The following is a 20,623-nucleotide window of genomic DNA, read 5'->3' as shown; positions in this document are numbered from 1 at the left end:
CTGAATCACTTAAAATTTTGTGGTCCTATCAAAAATGACCTAATGAATAATAAGCATAGCTTCACCATGACCGTTCTTCGTTTTATGGTGTTTTAGGGCCGTAAAACAGAAACTCATAACGATTTCCAATTTTTCGTGTGCTAATCTCCACGTCATCATCATGAATTCGGGCAACATGCTCCGTATCGCCAAAAAAAATGTGGGCCCAAAAGAAACGTCCCAATGAACAATAGTCATTGCTTTTCCATAACCGTTCCTTATTTTATAGCGGTTTAGGGCCATAAAACAGGAATTCAGAACGATTTTTAATTATTCGTGTGGTAATGTCCATATCATTTTCATGAATTCGGGCGACATGCTTTGAATCTCCTAAATTTTTATGGGCACATCTAAAATGACTTATGAATAATAGTCATTGTTTTGCCACGACTGTTTCTCATTTTCTAGTGTTTTAGGGCCATAAAACAGGAATTCAGGATGATTTTTGATTTTTCGTGTGCATTAGTCCACGCCATCTTCACGAATTCAGGTGACGGGCTTCGAATGGCCTAAAATTTTGTGGGTCCATCAGAAACGACCTAATGAAAAATAGTCAAAGCTTCACCATGACCTTTCCTTGGTTTTTGGCATTTCAGAGCCATAAAACAAGAATTCAGCACGATTTTTCGATTTTGCGTGTGCTAATGTCCACGGCATCTTCATGAATTTGAACGAGGGGCTCCGAATCACCTAAAAAAATTTAGGCGCATCAGAAATGACCTAATGAACAATAGTCATTTCTTCGTCATGACTGCTCCTCGCTTTTTAGCTTTATAGGGTCATCAAACTAGAATCAGGACAGTTTTAAATTTTTCGTGTGCTAATGTCCCCGCAATCTTCAAGAATTGGGGCGATAGTGTCACGACCCCAAATTCCCTCGCGGAAACAAAACAGAATTCTTTTCGACTTTAAGAAAATCACAACAATAATCAAAGGCAACTGCGGCCATAATAAATATCAACAAAGGCACTCCCGAGTTACCGCCTCGTAGTCCCAAATCATAAATAAATTCACAATATTTCTTATATCACCGCGGGAGCCTTCACATTTAATTTTAAAGAAATTATTTTTTTTCGAAATAGCATCACGCGTTTTAGTCACTCTTATCACACCGCATGACTTCTAGTAGTTCACCTACTAGCCACACGTATCAAACCACCCTTATCTCACCGCATGCGTTTCAACACCCAGACCTTATACTACCGCATGCGTATCAATATCATAATATATCACAATTTGCATCTCAAGTGCCCAAATAATTCAACTTGCCAAAATAAATCAACAATAATATTTTTTTCACAATAAAGAGCTCACGGCTCATGCCAAAATAACTCAACAATAATATTTTTCCACAATAAAGAGCTCACGGCTCCATCACAATGAGTACGAAAATCTCACAAAATATTCAGAAAAAATAATATTTCCAAAATTTAACACCTTGTATATATATCAAATTTTTAAATGTAAAATACTTCATTTTTAATAATATTTAAATTTAAGAAATTTCACCTTCAAATAATGCACAGAATATAAGAAACCAAGTTTCAGCTAAACAGGTAAAAATAATTAGCAGGAGAAGGTCAAGCAAATTTAAAGTATATAAATCAGATCAATTACGAAGAATATAACAAGATAAAATAATTTAATTAATGTGTGACAGTGATCTACACAATTTAAAAATCAGAGTTTTTCACATTTAGCCCGTGTACATACTCATCACCTCGTATACACGACTTTCAACACATTACAATTATCACATCAATACCAATCCTAGGGAAATATTTTCCCCACACAAGGTTAGACAAGTCACTTACCTCGACTTGCTCCAATTTAATCCACTAGTAGGCCTTTTCCTCGATTATCCAAGTCTAAATGACTCAAATCTAGCCAAAATAATTCGATACAGTCAACAAAAATTATAGGAATTAATTTCATAAGAAAATACTATATTTTTCAATAAAATTCGAAATTAACTCAAAAATCGTCTGTGGGGCCCACGTCTCGGAATCCGACGAACTCACAAATCATCCATTCAATTACGAGTCCAACCATACCAGTTTCCCTCAAATCCGACTCCGAATCGACACCGAAATCTCAAAAATTAATTTATATGAGATTTCTATATTTTTCCAAATTATAATCTCAAAACACTAATTAAATCGTGAAAACAAATGATGGATTCGGGTAATCTAACCATAATTGAGTTAAGAACACTTACCCCGATGTTTTCTCTGAAAATCTCCCAAAAATCGCCTCTCCCCAAGCTCCAATTTGTCAAAAATGGAAAATGAGACGAAGTCCCTTGCTTTATAACTTACAGTTCTGTCCAGGCTGCCCTCGGCCCTCGATCCTCGGCCTTCAATCCTCAGCCTCGATCATCGGCCTTCGATCCTCGGCCTTCAATCCTCCCCCCCACCCCCCCCCCCGAATTTCCAGCAGAAGAAAATTGCAGCAGCTGTTTTAGTCCAACTTTTGATCCGTTAACCATCCGAAACTCACCCGCGGCCCTCGGGACCTCAACCAAATATACCAACAAGTCCTAAAACATCATACAAACTTATTTGAAACCTCAAATCACATAAAACGATGCTAAAACCACGAATCGCACCCCAATTCAAGCTTAATGAAACTTAAGAATTTTCAACTTCTACATTCGATGCCGAAACCTATCAAATCAAGTCCGATTGACCTCAAATTTTGCACACAAGTCATAAATGGCATAACAGAGCTATTAAAATTTTCGAAACTGGATTCCGATCCCGATATCAAAAAGTCAACTCCCCGGTCAAACTTCTAAATTAAATTCCTATTTTAGTCATTTCAAGCTTAATTTCACTACGGACTTCCAAATAAAATTTTGATCACGCTCCTAAGTCCAAAATCACCATACGGAGCTGTTGGAATCATCAAAATTCTATTTCGGGGTCGTTTATACATAAGTCGACATCCAGTCACTATTTGAATTTAAGCTTTAAACTTTGAAACTAAGTGTTCAAATTCATTCTAAAATCTCTCCGGACCTGAACTAAATACTTCGGCAAGTCATATATCAGTTATAAAGTATAGAATGAGCAGTAAATAGGGAAACATGGCTACAACTTTTAAAACGTCTGGTCGGGTCGTTACATCCTCCACCTCTTAAACAAACGTTCATCCTCGAACGGGTTTAGAATTATACCTGGAGTCTCAAATAGGTGTGAACATTTTTTCTACATCTCCCGCTCAGTCTCCCAAGTAGCTTCTCCTTCTGGCTGGCCTCTCCACTACACCTTCACGGAAGCAATATTGTTTGACCTCAGCTTTCGAACCTGCCTGTCCAAAACAACCACTGGTTCCTCAACATAAGATAGATCCTTGTCCAACTGAACTAAACTAAAGTCTAACACATGAGACGGATCGCCGTGATACTTCCAGAGCATAGAAACATGGAATACCGGATGAACTGCAGAGAGACTAGGTGGTATTGCAAGTCTGTAAGCCATCTCTCCAACTCTCTCAAGAATCTCAAAAGGCCCAATATACCTAGGGCTCAACTTGCCCTTCTTCCCGAACCTCATCACACCCTTCATAGGCGAAACCCGGAGCAAGACCCGCTCACCAACCATAAATGCAACATCACGAACCTTCCGATCCGCATAACTCTTCTGTCTAGATTGGGCTGTATAAAGTCGATCCTGAATCAATTTAACCTTTTCCAAGGCATCCTGAACCAAATTTGTACCCAATAGCCTAGCCTCGCCCGGTTCGAACCAACCCACTGGAGACCGGCACCGCCTACCATACAAGGCCTCATACGGAGCAATCTGAATACTCGATTGGTAGCTGTTGTTGTAAGCAAACTCCGCAAGTGGCAAGAACTGATCCCAAGTCCCCCCAAAATCTATCACACAAGCGAGGAGCATATCCTCCAGTATCTGTATAGTGCGCTCGGACTCTCCATCCGTCTGAGGGTGAAATATTGTGCTCAACTCAACCCGAGTACCTAACTCCTGTTGTACAGCCCTCCAGAATCGTGATGTGAATTGCATACCCCGGTCAGAGATGATGGATACCGGTACGCCATGAAGTGTGACAATCTCGCGGATATAAATTTGAGCCAACTGCTCGGAAGAATAGGTAGTCATCATAGGAATGAAATGAGCTGACTTGGTCAGCCTATCCACAATCACCCAAATAGCATCAAACTTTCGCTGAATCCGTGGAAGCCCAACAACGAAATCCATAGTGATCCGCTCCCATTTCCATTCTGGAATCTCTAACTTCTGAAGCAATCCACCAGGTCGTTGATGCTCATACTTCACATGCTGGCAATTAAGGCAGTGAGCTACATATTCCACTATATCTTTCTTCATCCGCCTCTACCAATAGTACTATCTCAAATTCTTATACATCTTTGTAGCACCCGGATGAGTGGAGTACCGCGAACTGTGAGCCTCTTGGAGAATCAACTCACGCAAACCATCTACATTACGCACACAAAGTCTGCCCTGCATCGGTAATACACTGTCATCTCCAATAGTGACTTCCTTGGCATCACCGTGCTAAACTGTGTCCTTAAGGACAAGCAGATGGGGGTCATCATATTGACGCTCTCTGATACGAAGTCCCCTACTTTTTAACTTACAGTTCTGTCCAGGCTTCCCTCGGCCCTCGACCCTCGATCTTCGACCTTCGATCCTCGGCCTCGATCCTGGGCCTTCGATCCTAGGCCTTCGATCCTTTGCCTCGATCCTGGGCCTTCGATCCTCGGCCTCGATCCTCAGCCTTTGATCATGGCCCTCGATCCTGGGCTCGATTTTTGGGCCTCGATTTTTGGGCTTCGATCCTGGCTCGATTTATGCCCCCCCCCGAATTTCCAGCAGAAGAAAATTGCAGCAGCTGTTTTAGTCTAACTTTTGATCCGTTAACCATATGAAACTCACCCGAGGCCCTCGGGACTTCAACCAAATATACCAACAAGTCCTAAAACATCATACAAACTTATTTGAAACCTCAAATCACATAAAACGATGCTAAAACCACGAATCATACCTCAATTCAAGCTTAATGAAACTTAAAAAATTTCAACTTCTACATTCAATACCGAAACCTATCAAATCAACTTCGATTGACCTCAAATTTTGCACACAAATCATAAATGACATAACGGAGTTATAAAAATTTTCGGAACTGGATTTTGACCCCGATATCAAAAAGTCATCTCCCCGGTCAAACTTCCAAACTTAAATTCCTATTTTAGACATTTCAAGCCTAATTTCACTACGAACTTCCAAATAAAATTCAGATCACGCTCCTAAGTCCAAAATCACCATATGGAGCTGTTGTGGAATCATCAAAATTCTATTCTGGGGTCGTTTACACATAAGTCGATATCCGATCACTATTTGAACTAACTAAGTGTTCCAATTCATTCTAAAATCTCTCCGGACCTGAACCAAATACTCCGACAAGTCATATATCAGTTATAAAGTACATAATGAGCAGTAAATAGGGAAACATGGCTACAACTTTTAAAACGACTGCCCGGGTCGTTACAGATAGGCTTCGAATCGCCTAAAATTTTGTGCGCTCATCAGAAATAATCTAATGAATAATAATCATTGCTTCATCATGATTGTTCCTCATGGCGTTTTAGGGTTATAAAACTAGAATTCATGACGATTTCCAATTTTTGTGTGCTAATGTCCACATCATCTTCATGAATTCAGGCGACAGGCTCAAAATCGTCTAAATTTAAAGGCCCATCAGAAATGACGTAATGAACAATAGTTTTTGATTCGCCATAATTGTTTCTCGTTTTTTGGCGTATTAAGACCATAAAATAGGAGTTCGGGACGATTTCTAATTTTTCGTGTTAATATCCACACCATCTTCATGAATTCGAGTGACGAGTTCCAAAATCACCTAAAATATTATGGGCCCATCGAAAAAAGCTAATGAACAATAATCATTGTTTCGCCATGACTATTTCTCATTTTTTGATATTTTAGGGCTATGAAATTGCAATTTCACTAAAATCATAGAAACCAAGATTTGGTACGACGTGTGGTTGAATGAGTGGAAAAGAAAATCAAGAAAGAATAAATTTATACTTTAGTTTCCAAAGGTAAAGCATTTTTATACGAATGCGCGTTGCACTTAGGTTGACTGATCAAACTAGTTCTTGCATATATAAATCCCTTTCCAAAAAATTGATCAACCCCTCCTTCATTAGATTTTTTTCATATACCAGGGTCAATTTGCCCGCATCTTGACTATTCTGCTGGTATTTGCCCGCCAGTACAGGTATCAGATAGGCAGATGAAAAGAAACCACCTAATATTTTCTATATCTATCGAAGCTCGAGTCCTGATCCGTTATGATTTTCATCCCACCACCTAACATTTTCCGTATTGAAACTTGAATCCTGATATGTTATGATTTTTATGCCACTTTATTGACTATTAGGCTATACTTGGTGCCATCCGTCCTCCATCGGTTCCAGCCTCACACTTGATAGCCCTTGCACTGCCAACTAGAGGCGGAACCAGAATTTCAAGTTTATGGGTTCGGGATTCTAATCATTTTAAGTTATTGGGTTTTAAATTAATAATTTATATATATTTAATGAATTTTTTAAGACAAATACAGAGTTCGAATCAAAGTTATTGGGTTCGGCCGAACCCGCTCCCAACACTCTAGCTCCGCCCCTGCTGCCAACCTTGTTCCACCCACCCCTAAACTTTCATTACATTCTTTCCTTTTTTGGCTTCTATAGCTTAAATTGCCATGCAGTTTCCCCCTTCCCCACACCCCAACAACTACTTCAATAAAGTCTCCATTACTTGATCTTGTGAACTCTTTAACTGTTGATACACTGTAACAAGTCAAAACTGAACTAAGAAGACTTGCTCAATTAAAGACTTTAGCTTCACTTTCCCAAAAGATAAGAAGAATGTTTCAGCTATGTATTTCATTTCATAGTACCAACATCTTAAATTCTTTCACATAAATGCACATGCATCAACCCTTTTCTTTTCTTTTCTTTTCTTTTCGCCAACCTTTCGCCAACCAAAGGTGCCCCTCCGCACGCTAGACTCGACTATAATCCGACAAACATCAACACTATTAGTGAGAAAAATCTACATCTTTAGCATTTTCTTCAGTATAATTCACCCTTGGTGTAGTTAGCAAACCACGACCAGTGCATTAGTAGCCCAAATGACTATGAAGGAGGAGAACAAAACAACCTTACCTCCCTCATGTTCTTTGGTGTACAAGGAACATATAGCATCTAAATACATCGCAAAGTAACAAAAGAAAGTATACTCTGACCTGTCTTAAGCTTCTTCTCTCTCCTTCCTATGCCATTCAAGACTCGTATAATTTAGCCAGTTCAAGTCCTCCCGTGATCTGGATGAATATTTCACTAATGCAGATAACTTAACTTTAACAACACACCTTGGAAGCTGAATATTATCGATTCTTTTAATCCAGCGGTTAAAGGCATCCACGCTGCGGGTGTGGAAAAATATGCACACTAATGAAATCAGCATAAAAGGGTAGTTCAGTGCACAAAGCATCATGCATTCACGCAGGGTCCGGGTAAGGGCCGAAAGGGGGTGTGATGTAGGCAGCCAATCTTCAGTGGAGACTGATTCCACGGCGCGAACCCGTGACCTATAGGTCATACGAAGACAGCTTTACCGTTGCTCCAAGGCTTCCCCTCACTAATGAAATCATCATATATTCTCTAAACATGGTGGAACACAGAGAATGTATATTTCAATAAGAAAAACGATTTGCCCGTCAGTAACACCAAACCAATCTTAGTACAGCTAATTAGTAGATCTATTGGCACAATGAAATGAACATTGAATGCTGTTCACCACAGTCAGCACAACTTTATGAGCTTTCAAGCCTAGCAGAAGTGGGGTTTCGAGCGTCTTCTTTTTCCAAAGATTACAGAAAATGAAATCATCACGAGATCTCTTAGAACAACGAAAAGAGACTGCAGTAGCTTCAAAATTAGAAAAGACTTTCGAATAAGGAATTGAACCTTAGTTAAGCTACCATACCTAATCAGTTAAAAGATGAACTAGACACAACTAGATGCACATGTAACAATATCCACACATGGTGGTTGCTATCATTGTTTCCAGAACCAAATGCAGCAGATACAGAATACCAGATAGATCGTCATTAAGTAAAAGGAAAAACAAGAGTACCAGATTGAAATTGAACACTTGGGATGTGCACTTGCGCCTCAGACAGTACATTACATCTTGACGGTGCTCCATAATAATCTGTAAAACTTGAAACTGAACTAGCAAAACATAACTGTTAAACTAAGAATGAAACATATTTCTGATTTTGGTGAAAGAAACTATAGTTTGAGAAGCATAATTTGAATTATAGTGAGTAAAGAATTCTAGCTTTTTGTCTCAGAAGAAGCTCAGCTCATCAAGCACTGATACATAACTAAGATACAAGAGTTAACAAAAAGAACATTTATAGCTGACTATCAAGTTATGGAACCATGCTCATGAAATATTTTCTACCATTTATTTCCTATATGCTTATGTTCAGATTAAACACCTTTGTTTTCTGAGGAAACGTCTGCTACCACCATGGAACACCTTGGTTGACAGTTCAAAGTATAGATAATCAAAACCTAAGCTTGTTAAAGCTCCAAAAAGCAACCAGTATATTTAACGGAAACAGCTGGACCAAGAAGCAATATATCTGTCCTAGAAGAACTGTCAATTAAGTCGCAATTGCTGATAGAACCTTTTGATCTTTGTATAAATATCTTTCTTCAGTAATGAGCAGGATAGAAAGAATTCAGATTGAAGAATGTATTAATGGCCCCAATGACCAGTAGCCATTTCCAGGAACTTTCCAATTTGAACTGTAGAGCCTAAACTATGCTATATTCTTCCTAGAAATGCTTCTCCAAAAATATACTTACAGATAAACCACTGTATATTCACAAACACTTTAGTCAAAAATTCTTTCCCCGGTGGACAACACTAGGAAAACAAAAGAACTAACTATGCAAAGCAACCCTGGGATGAGAAATACGACTCTCCAGCTATCTGGACTAGTAAGATCCAATTCAGCGGCTTTAGCAGCTTCTAGTAGTCGACCAGTGAGGTCAACCCCAACAATTCCAGCTAATGTACCAGCTGTATTTGAAACTCCCATAACAATTCCAGCATATCTTGGAGCAATGTCCATGTGGTTAACTGCAAACCCAGCTCTTCCTAATGCCAAGAAACCAAGGGCCACAGAGGAACAAAACAAAGCGCCGCCAGATGTTCTGAACAATGGAAGCGCCATCAATGCAACAGAAGCAACCATGAAACCCACTGTGTTCAAAACTTTTCTGGTTTTAGTAATAGACAGGATTTTCTTGGTGACAAGGTGATCCGCAATCACCCCACCAATATTTGAAAATATAAACATGTTAAAGTATGGCATCATTTTAGAAGAACCCATTTCTTGAAGGCTGAGCTGGAGACCCAATTCAAAGTATGTCGGAAGCCAGTTCATGAGCACATAAAGAGCATAATGAAAGGTAAAATTGTTAACGACAATAGCCCAAACCGGTAAGCTAAAGAGGATGCGCTTCCATGGGATTCCAGGGATTTTAGTGGAATGTACTCCATTCTCTGCCTTCATCTTTGAACTCCCTCTGATGGGAAGTAAGGATTCTCCAAAGCCGGAAGCAGTTGCTTTTCGATGATCAGAACGAGGGGGATCGGTTGCATAAGTGAACCAGATTAGAGACCAAATTGCGCCTAAAAACGCTTCAGCAAGAAATACAGATTGCGGACCCCTAAATTTTACCAGGCTAGGAAGCATAAGCATACCCATAGCTGCACCTAAGTACATCCCAGAAGTTGTAAAAGAAACAGATCGCGATCTTTCATGTGGTGGTACCCACTGTGCAAGGACAGTGTGAATAGACGGAAAAATGAAACCTTGAGCCACTCCAACAAGCAAGCGGGCTATTACTAGGATCATTGGTCGAGTTGGGTCGAGGGGTACAAAAGCACAGGTTAGAGACCACAACACAAATGAAAGAAGGAGGACACGCCGTCCCCCAATTTTTTGCGCTACCCAGCCGCCAGGTACTTGTGAACAGGCATAACCATAATAAAAGGTTGAAAGAATTACACCTTTGCTAGTCTGGTTTATTCCTACAGCATCAGCAGCAGCAGTATACGCAATGGAAAATCCCACACGTTCTATGTAGCAGACTGAGGTGCAGATGAAGGTCAAAAATACAATTAAGAAACGCTTTGGAAATTTACTGCTTCCCATTACTTTCAAGTTTCTAAATGAAAACCTCACACCGGATCACTGCATAGGTGGTCCTTTGATAAAGACGTCCAAAGAATGCACTAATCCTGAAATTCTGTTGAAGTGATCAAAGAAACAGAGAGGGTGATTTAGAGCCTTCATAATGTTAGATAGAAAGGAGAAAATATTTAACCACTTAACTAATAATAGCGAACATACTGAAATAGCATGTGAGAAGTAGGAAATGCACCAGAAAGCAGTGGTCCAACTTTTATTTAGGATTTGGATTCACATTATTTGACTTTTCACCTCATGGTGTTTGGACGGCACCATTTAGATAGCAGCCGTAATCGAGAATAGAACAGACACTATTATCAGGCCTAGCCTACTCAAATTTATATAAACCAAATCTTATTCAATCTGATAAGATATGTCACTGAAACAAGGTCAATTCATTCAGTGTTAATTTTGTCTCATTTTTCTTTCGAATTCTGAGGATGAGCAGGTCGATCCAAAGATCATTAATAAGGAGTCAGACGACCTCAGAGTCATATGATTTAAGCCTTCTCCACTGAGATTTCTCCAATGCTACTCTCTCGGGAAAAAGAAAACAACTTTCTCTACTGTAATTTTTATGACGACTTCGGACAGGAGGGATAAAAGTTAAGCAATTTCTATCAACCGAAAGCAGATATCGCCCCTCCTGCTCCAACAGTCTGCTTATCGAGGAATAGAAAAGAACCTAGAAAAACCAATAATGATTGTGGCTAGACTTCTCTATTGATCTACCAATCTAGCTAGAAATACTTGTTTCTCACCCTTGATTTACTAGTAGAAGAGCGTCATCAAGCACCATTACTATGCTTTTTTCTTTTACTTTATTTTTTTTAATGTAAACAGTACATACAATTTTAACATATTTTGATAGGATGAAAACAGTATTTTTGAATGTGGTGAGATGTGGATATACTTTTTCTGAAGTAATCCGAAGTCAAACCTAAATCTAGTAGCACCACCATAAATGCATTTAGGAACAGATTCCACATCTCTTTGGTTTCACCAAGGGGAGAGGGGGATGCGAAAGAACACAAAATTCATTAATTTACTTGTCTGCTTCTATTTCTCCTCCTCTTTTACTTCCTTATCAATCCCCGAGTCCTTCTCTTTTACTGCCAGCCCTCCTACCCTTCCTCTTTGCACCCCAATCAAACATTGTACTATCAATTTTAATTCAAACCATATGTTTAGCATAGTTAGAAACCAGTTGAGCTTATGTCAAATTAGTCCCCTAATTTTCTTTAACTTCAAGTTTTAATGCTAAAACTTCAAATCATTCTTATTGCATTCCTACTTCACCACATTTTGCTTCTAATAATCCACAACCGCCCGCTAAACCAGACATATACTCAAAATTTTGGAATTTAAGCTTACGGATTATTACTACATTAATTAAATTAAACAAACAAACAAAAATGCAAAGTACGTAGAAGTTAAAAAACATGAATTACTTCAAGAATTTACAATTAACTTCAAGTTTAAAGATTATTACCACAGAATCAGAAGAAACTCAAAAGGGTGTAATTGGTATTTGGTGGATACTGTGCACTTCAACAAGATCAGGTAAAGAATGTGAATTCCAAAGCCAAAATCTTTATTTTTGCTAATTAGAGAAGCATTGTGAGGGTAATGGAAGAAAATTAAGAGAAAAAGGGTTTGAAGGTAAATAGTTGAAGAATTAGAGAAATGGGAGTAGCGTAGGTAGACTATAGAGGAAGTTACAGCTTGACAGTTTCCCCCAAATATATTTCTCCTTTTTTTCTTCTTGTTAGATTCGTTTTATTTATTTTTTTAATCATTTTTGGATCTAGTTAAGGTTTTTTTTTTGGGGGGGAGGGGGAGGGGGGTGGAGGGTGGGGTGACTTTTTGATTGCTTTATATGTGAAATAATGCAAAACCTTAGGGACCAGTTTCGACGTAGATTCCCAAATATATTTTGAAATACCTAATTTGGGTGAAGTTTGATTTGAAATTGAAAATGTGTTTGGACATGAATTTTGGGGCAAGCTTTGACTTATTCCTTTTTTTCTAGCTAAATAGTCTCAAATGATCGTGATTTGGCCCAAAAAGAGGTCTTAAGCTAGATTTGAAGTTTTGGTTGTTAAGATCTCCCCAAAAAACTAGATTAATTCTATAAACAAACACATATTTGAACAATCCAAAACTTATGGCCAAATGCCTACTAATTCTCTTGCTCGAGTGTTAAGTATTTGATCTGAGGACTGATCATATCAAAAGAGCATTACTCGTGATCAATAAAACTGATATAATTACAGAAATTGATGGAATTATGTGAATTAACAAACCCTTATAATCAAACAAGAAAAGAAAAAATAAATTTTACTCAATGATGTGGTGTAAATGTCGATGAAAGTTCAAGATCCAATAGAGGCAATAAGTCTTAATGATTCTTTCTCATCTAACTAAACAATAATCGGTTTGAGTTACATGATATTTGTACTGGTGGAAAAATGCAGATATACGATGGAATAATTCAGATGCACTAAAATATTGTTATGAGGTGAAGATTGTTAATGGGAAAATACAATATCCAATGGAATAATTGAGATGCATTAAAATGTTATTATGAGGTGAAGATTGTTATACGAAAATTGCTTAATTTAAATATTCTTTTTTTATTTTATTTTTTGCTTTTAGTTATTATTATTCATGTATGCTAATATATTTATTCTTATTTCATATTCTACCATGCATAAATAATATATATAAATTCATGCATAACTTACATGGATATTAGTAATGCAGATTCTAATAAGACCAACCAATCCTTGTATTAAGTTAAGCGGTGATTATTTTTTCTTGTATGATCTACCAAACATTGTATAACTTATGCGAAATTTTATGATGGGATTGTATATGTTAAAACAACAAACCAAAGGACAACTTACAACTTATTTGGATTGCTGTTACATGTCATTTCACAATATGTCATATTATATTGTACTGCATTGTATTGTATGTTTGATGAATACAACGTTTTGATAGATTGTATCATTTGTCGTCGTTTTATGATGTCACTCACCAATAATATGAAGAATAAACTTGCAACATTACTAAGAAAAAATAGGATACAAAGTAGAATTATTATATAAAAAAGTAGGGTAAAGAATAAAATATGATTATTTAATTATAAGGAAGAGTAAGATGAGAGAAAAAAGTAAGAAAACGACACCATCATACCAAATCTGTCGTTCCATAAAGGGGCACTTTTCGTCGCTATGTAACGATAGATTTAACGATACGATAAAATAAAATTTAAGTAACAATAAAAACAAACATTATATTTAAAATAACAATACGATACAATACAATATATAACAACCATCCAAACAAGCTGTTAGTGTTATTGTTATATGAACCAACTCTTAGCCTCCCTTTACAACCACTATGATTGAATGTTGAAATACACAGTATAAGACTCATCTCTAAAGCTAAGTAATGGTGCTAAAACAAAGTTTCTCATAGCCCCTTTTGCCACAAAACTAATAGGATGATACTGAGTAATCCCATTTCCCAACTTAAAACTTGCTGCCTGTTTGAATTCATCACTTAAGGACTCTGAATTGCAGTTTAGTTTGACACTTGAAATGTCTTTGTAGTCCACACCACTATAGATGTAGCAACCATTTTGTGCATCAGATTCTAACGAAACTGTCCCATCCTTCTCATCCAATCCAGCAACCAAACGGAACAAAGAACCATCGCCATCTGAGGACTCAGTGATCGCCAGACTTTGGTCTTTATGAGTTATGAACATTCCGGGAAAATCAAAGGGCTCTAACATGACTAGTTTCCCGAAAAAATCTTGTGGTTCGGAAAGCTTGACAGATACTTTATCATTTGAGATGAGTCTGAAGGTAGCACTGAGAGCAGAATCTGTTCCGGCTTCAGGGTACATATCCATTTGAACCGAGTGATTTGTGCTTGTTAGAGCGAATGTTGCGTTATCAGATTCTTGTGTGAGAGATATTAAATGAGAATTATAGTCAGCTGGAACTGGAGTTATCAAATCTGAAAGTGGAGTGGCTGACTTTGTTTCGACGTCCCAATCACCGCTAGAATGGCCAGCAAGAAGGTATGGACCATAAAGAATTGCTTGTATCGATGCATATTCTGGCCGGTCATCTGAAGCACCATATACAAGAATTCATCAGCAGCTAAACTATATGATCCCTTAGCTTTTATGAATAGAACATATATCATCGATAAGACAAAGAAACGTCTTAATTTTACTACCTTTAATGGCTTCTGTCCCAAGACTCATGGGCAGCTCGAGGGTGATTATGTCACCTGAGCCCCAACTCCGGGTTATCGTTAGGAAGTTACCTGCGTCAAAAAGTCAGAAAATTATAGAAAGGGCATTATCTAGGTGAAAAATTGACGTGATAAAATTCCGACCTGGTGGGGGTAGAGACAAATCCTCTCCGTTCAGAGATGCTTTTGCACTAGTTGAATCTGTCCAACTTGGTATTCTCAGATTCAATGTAGATGATGCACTCTGAATGAAACAATATCGAAAGAATGTAATAGTTTATGTTCCAATAGCAGTATTTTCAACAAAGGTAAAGGGTTAATGGGAACTTTGCAGAAAACACAACATTGTACCTAGTGCATCCTATGGAATAGTAATGAAGTTCCCAACGAAATGAGAGACGCAATTTGAGGTACTATTGCCAAATAAAGTTCTCAACGAATGGAAAGATATCAAAGGGACAAAATAAATTAGAATGCGTACCCCCTTTGAGGAGACTGTAATTGTCACTCGAAGGCGATTATCCCACGAAACAACAGGCTCTACACTCTGACTCACCAGAACTTGCCCGGACTTCCAATCAAGTGAGCTAGATATATACTGGATAATATAAAGGCCTGGAGAATTCCCTTTCTCTTCAAAATATATAGAATCTCCCAACTTGGAGAATGATTCAATTCCTACACAGGACAAAAAGGAAAACTACAAATTAAATTCATTTTCTGGTTTTATTAGTTATAGATCCGTCCTTAGAAAAAAGCTATGGATCTCCGAGGTAAAATTGGAATGTCAGAAATTTGATATTAGCATGTGAAGTAGCAGGCGTAAAAAGAATTTGCACTGCCACATTGTAAGAGATAATGAGAACCAGAGGAAGTTTTAACAAGGAATTTGAGATGTTTCTGAGAACTTAAAGAAGACGTGTTCTTTGCCAGAGAAGAAGGATGGAAAATTGGAGTGGATATTGATTCTAACACCTGTTCCATAGCAGCACCAAAAGTCATTAAACGGAGATCCCCATCCATGGTAGCTCCGAGCCTTAGAACCACCACGATGAAGTGGAAGCATGTATATCATCACTCCAGGATCTCTTCCCCTTTGGATGCTGAGCACACCATTTGTTAATGCTCGCTCGTAATAATCAGCATATGCCATTTCTTTGGTCCATCTGAACAGGTGGCGCGAAACCTACAAACGTTTAGCATTTATGCATGAATAAACACATAAGGCACTATAACCTCTCTTCCCTAGGAGCGAAAATGAAACAACTTCATGAGCACACCTTCAGCATATTATAGGTAGTACAGGATTCCTCATTCTCCGTATTTAGTGTGCTCGCCAACCGCTTCGGATCGGACCTGCTCAGGTTGGTATAGAAGAGAAGGAGAGAAATAAAGAACTTTAAATGAAGTGAGAAAAAGAAAGGAGCACATTATACATTAACTTTGTGCATAATATGCTTAATTGACAAATAATAGAACTGATTTATCAAAAATTAGATTAATTAGACTGTATTTACCAAAATTCATTGACTGATGTCCCTCCAGTTGCATAGCTGTGGGAAGAATTGACAATATCCATGAAAACCATCCCGATTTCCTATTAAGGATTTACAAACACAATGAAATGTTGTGAGAAACTATCTTAATCAGGATTGATGTCATTAAATATACTCACATCGTGATATGTTCTCAATGCCCTACGTCACACCTTTTTGCGTAATTTATTCTCTAACAAGAATAACAAAAGAAAAAGAAAAGAAAAAAGCCTATATCTGTTAGATTTTGTAGCAGGCAAAAGAGACATGACATCTGCAATTCTAGTACTGAAAGGGAAAACTGGAAATTCTGGAACTGCAGAAACAGCTTATCCCTGAGAAGATAGACTTCCAAAAGCAAAATAGTTTACCTTGTAAAGTGGATCACCAGTAATCTCATAACGCAGTTGAGATCCAATTACAATTGGGATGTGCGTATTTGCATGAAAACCTGATATATCATCGGCCTGAAGAAAGAAAAACAAAAAAGACATCAAGCAATAAAGTTAATGTTGGTCACACATCCAACTGGTAGTAATCATGGATCATAGATAATCAGCCTAAACCCAAAGGAAAACAGACATTATATGATTAAAAGCCATATTTAGTTACATAAGCAACTATGGCGATACTACCTTTACGTTTGATACTCAGCTATCAACATACAAAAGCACGGGTCAATTGGTTTTGTGGCTCTTTACAAACTTGTTTTAGTTTTATGACCCTACCTCTTTTTTTTTACACATGGGAGATTTACATTTACACGTAAGAGATTTGTCTTTTACACGTAAGAGATCCAAAAAGGTCATTTTCTAATAGCAAGACTGATTTGAACTTCTACACAAAATCTAAAGAAAAATGGAAGTCTGTCCAAGAAAAGACAAGTCAAATGACTTTCCCAATAAGGAATTTGATTCATACTAATATCTTGGGCAAATGAGATGTTCCAGTTAAATTCAAGACAGCAATTAGTTGAATTATAGAAAGTAATGAGAATAGATACTAGTCGATATTTAGTCTGTCACAATGAATGAAAATTTGGAGAGAACAAGGATTTGTACCTTGACAGCTAAGCGCCCTAAAAAGCACGGTTTGTCAAAAAGGTGAGCCAACAATAAGTGCTTTGAGTCTCCCTGAAATAGCATTTATAGGAGGATAAAAAACAGGATTATGCAAAAACAATAGTTGTAAGAGACAAGACAGATGATACACAACGAGAATATATGCATATCTGCTCGGAAAAGCTGCATTTTGCCAAAAAATAGCTTATATGAAATTATGCAATTTTACCTGATTTACTAAAGCACAATATATAACAATGAAGGTTGGTCGGAATGAGCCGAGGGTCTATCGGAAACAACGTCTTTACCTGCATAAGGTAGGGGTAAGGTTGCGTACTAACTACCCTCCCCAGACCCTACTTGTGGGAATACACTGGGTTGTTTGTTGTTGTTGTTGTTGTTGAAGGTTGGTCGGAATCATGAAATAACAATGCAAAGGCAGAAAATGCAGATTCAAGCCCCTAAATGGCGAAATCTACAATTTTTATCAAAGTTCACTGCACTCAATAGGTATTTGATTTATCTGTTGACATTTGACAATAAATTAGTGAACTGAAACTATTATGATAGGAAAGGTTAGACTGTGTACTGGGCAAAATATACACACCGTTACTCTGTACAGCCTATAAAGAACATCATTCATGCCGCCAGTTTCTTCATTTAATGAATCCCAGTGCCTTTCAATGGTGTACTTCGAAATCACAGTTTGCACCCGATTGTAGAAGTAATCAACCATCCATGTAGTCATTCTCAAAGCTTGAGCATTGCCCGCTAAAGTATACTGATCCAAAAGACCTGCCAATATCTGTCAAAAGTCCAATTTGAGTAAAACCATTTATTCAAGAGCAAAAAATATGTCGATAAGTAACAAGAATCGAATCCGGAAGCACATCCACCTTGTGAATCGTATAATATGGTGCCCAAACTGGTTCTATAGCTTCAAAGCGGTCAAATAGCTCAGATGGAAAGGCAGAAAGGTACCCTGTACCCATGTTTTCTTGGCAAGCAGATAGTGCAGAAACAACTGCTGACATTTTCTCTTCAAGACTGTCGTTGTGGGTGCTAGCCCACATCTGTGCCATGGCACTAAGGTAATGACCTAAAAGTTACAAAAAGAATATCAGTTAAAATATAATATACCATGGATATAACATATAAGAAATAAACTTGATGAAGCAAAATGATACGAGTTTGTATAAAAATGATCAAAAAGGAACATATTCTGAAATATTACAAATAGTTGTTTCTCAAAGTAACATCAGGTACCTATTGAGTTTGATTCTTGAATCATGTAACAAAGATTGTAACAGATTATACATTCAGGAGATCAACAAAAAGCGGCCACAATAACAATTCATATTCATGAAGTATTTAATGCATACAACAGCACAGATATGCAGCTTTAAACAGTAGACAGTAAAATCAAATTGTTTGGAAAATTCTGTCCTAAGAGGCCATCTCAATTACTGTAATGAAAAGATATTTCGACTCTTCTTCCAATTCAACACGAAAATCAGAAGTACTGCGAACAAACAAAATCCCATACGTAAATATGCACATCATCAATTACAACACAACAACCACTACTACTACTACTATGCCTCAATCTCAAGCAAGTTGGGGTCGGATATATGAATCATGACTGATCATGTCATTCCATTTATGATCAACGCAGACCAATATTATATAAAATGTAGAGTTTGCCTAAGCGAGCACGTCCCAATGATACATTTAGTATTTTGAGGATTTCATAATAAATTGACTAGTTTTATGCTGACTGTCAACCTACTGCAACTCTCGCTCCTTTATCCGGGCTTGGGATAGGCAATGTGAACAATCTCATAAAGGCGGAATTCACATCATCTATTACAACTAATAAAAATAAGTCAAATGCTAAAAGATATAAAACAGAACTAACCGACAAAATGACCGCGAAGCTCTCCATTTGGAGCCTCCCAACCTCCATATGGTTCACCAACAGTCTCAAAACCAGCTGTTTTCCTAAAACTCCAAACCAATCTATCAACATCTAACATCAACAAATACTCCAAATTAGTTTGTTGAGCAATTCCATACATTGAATTAGGCTCTAATCTCACATCATGGAGTGAAACCTCATTCAATAAACCATCAATTTCTTTCAATTCACCAGAATTCTTTATCTTTCTATACATCATGATCCAATTAAATTCTTCCTCCTCCCTTAAAATCTTCCTAGGAAGTAAATTAGACCAAGCTGAATCATCAGTAGGAGTCAAATGGTAATGACTAAAAATCTCTTTTTTCAAGGTTTCATTATTTGAGGACAATAAATCATATCTAAAAGTGTGTGATGACAGTTGAGTAAAAGTGTTAGTACACTCCTTACTCAAAACACATACAAATAACAGAGACAAAATCAGCACTCTAAACAACTTGAAGAACACTAAAGATTTCATATTGATCAATGATCCCTTACCAAGAATTCTAAAGAAATGGAAAAAATTAAACCCCACTAAAAAAAAAGGTAAAATTTTCCAAGAAAGACTCAATCTTTCTTGAATAGAAGAGAGAAAAACCAACCCCACTAACTTAATTCAATAAAGAATGCTGACAATTGAGCTAACCAAATACCAGAGTCTTGTGAAATCAAGAATGGTTTCTTTTATTTATGCAAATTTATCTGCTAACAAATACTTTTGGTAGCTAATAAAAGCAAAAAACAACAGAATAGTGCAGGAATTAAATAAAACAAGAAAATGAGAACCCGGTGATAAAAATGACTAAACAACAAATCTTGAAAAAAGGACTTCAAACTGAACTTTCAAAGTTATTAAATACTAGAGAAAGCAACCAAAAGTCAAGTACTAGAAAAGTGCTTAACCCCATAATCAAGAATCTTATCTGTTAAATAAAGCTTACTATACTCAGTTCTGCTCCACAATAACTGATTTTTTTTTTAGTTGTTTTAACACCGATTAAGAAATTCACTTTTTAACATGAATTAACAATAAAATTAATTATATTAACCTTTAATATCTCTTCACATAAACACTCTAATACATACTCCAATACTATTTATTCCAATGGCAATTGTAGGAAAAAATTAATTTATTCATTCTTAAAATCTGAAAAATCACTTATTTTGGATCAAAAAAAAAAAAATATTACTTATTGTGAACCGGAAAGAGTACTATTTTAGCAATTAAAACAAGAAGACAAAAGTTAATAGTAACAAACTTGAGTTTTAGCAAATGGTTTCACTTTTACTAAAAATCAAATGTTCACATTGATTTTTGTAGGTAAACAATAAACACATGGGTTTATAGGGATATAAATATTGGTGTTTATAGCAAACCATATAGTTTACTATAGTTAAGTATAAAGTGA

The 20,623-nt window shown here is 37.0% G+C and overlaps 2 protein-coding genes across 2 annotated transcripts; both read right to left on the bottom strand.

Moving 5' to 3' along the window:
• Nucleotides 1–8,820: 8,820 nt before the first annotated feature.
• On the bottom strand, nucleotides 8,821–12,134 carry LOC107789150 (putative anion transporter 5). Its single transcript, XM_016610928.2, has 2 exons — nucleotides 11,876–12,134; nucleotides 8,821–10,441 (listed from the first exon to the last, which is right to left on the bottom strand). Exon 2 carries the CDS (start codon nucleotides 10,345–10,347, stop codon nucleotides 9,019–9,021), a length of 1,329 nt encoding a protein of 442 aa, XP_016466414.2. The 5' UTR covers nucleotides 10,348–10,441; nucleotides 11,876–12,134; the 3' UTR covers nucleotides 8,821–9,018.
• A 1,524-nt stretch (nucleotides 12,135–13,658) lies between these two features.
• On the bottom strand, nucleotides 13,659–20,398 carry LOC107789151 (uncharacterized). The gene is made up of 12 exons (XM_016610929.2): nucleotides 19,173–20,398; nucleotides 18,151–18,353; nucleotides 17,862–18,059; nucleotides 17,255–17,326; nucleotides 16,565–16,660; nucleotides 16,176–16,255; nucleotides 15,939–16,014; nucleotides 15,634–15,844; nucleotides 15,140–15,336; nucleotides 14,803–14,902; nucleotides 14,641–14,730; nucleotides 13,659–14,529 (listed from the first exon to the last, which is right to left on the bottom strand). The coding sequence occupies exons 1-12, from the start codon at nucleotides 19,690–19,692 to the stop codon at nucleotides 13,790–13,792; spliced, it is 2,583 nt and encodes an 860-aa protein (XP_016466415.1). The 5' UTR covers nucleotides 19,693–20,398; the 3' UTR covers nucleotides 13,659–13,789.
• Nucleotides 20,399–20,623: the final 225 nt, after the last annotated feature.

Source organism: Nicotiana tabacum, chromosome 9, assembly GCF_000715075.1.
Source record: "Nicotiana tabacum cultivar K326 chromosome 9, ASM71507v2, whole genome shotgun sequence".
Classification (NCBI taxonomy): domain Eukaryota; kingdom Viridiplantae; phylum Streptophyta; class Magnoliopsida; order Solanales; family Solanaceae; genus Nicotiana; species Nicotiana tabacum.
The sequence above is the reverse complement of the archived record's forward strand: the minus strand, read 5'-3'. Positions and strand labels throughout refer to the sequence as shown.

Bases quoted from the DNA above. Each gene is read 5' to 3' on its own strand.
- LOC107789150 (XM_016610928.2), bottom strand. From the start codon at position 10,347: ATGGGAAGCAGTAAATTTCCAAAGCGTTTCTTAATTGTATTTTTGACC.
- LOC107789151 (XM_016610929.2), bottom strand. From the start codon at position 19,692: ATGAAATCTTTAGTGTTCTTCAAGTTGTTTAGAGTGCTGATTTTGTCT. The intron at 18,060-18,150 runs GTGGATGTGCTT...GACTTTTGACAG, and splicing joins CATATTATACGATTCACAAG to ATATTGGCAGGTCTTTTGGA. The intron at 14,530-14,640 runs GTAGTAAAATTA...ATGGTGCTTCAG, and splicing joins TGGGACAGAAGCCATTAAAG to ATGACCGGCCAGAATATGCA.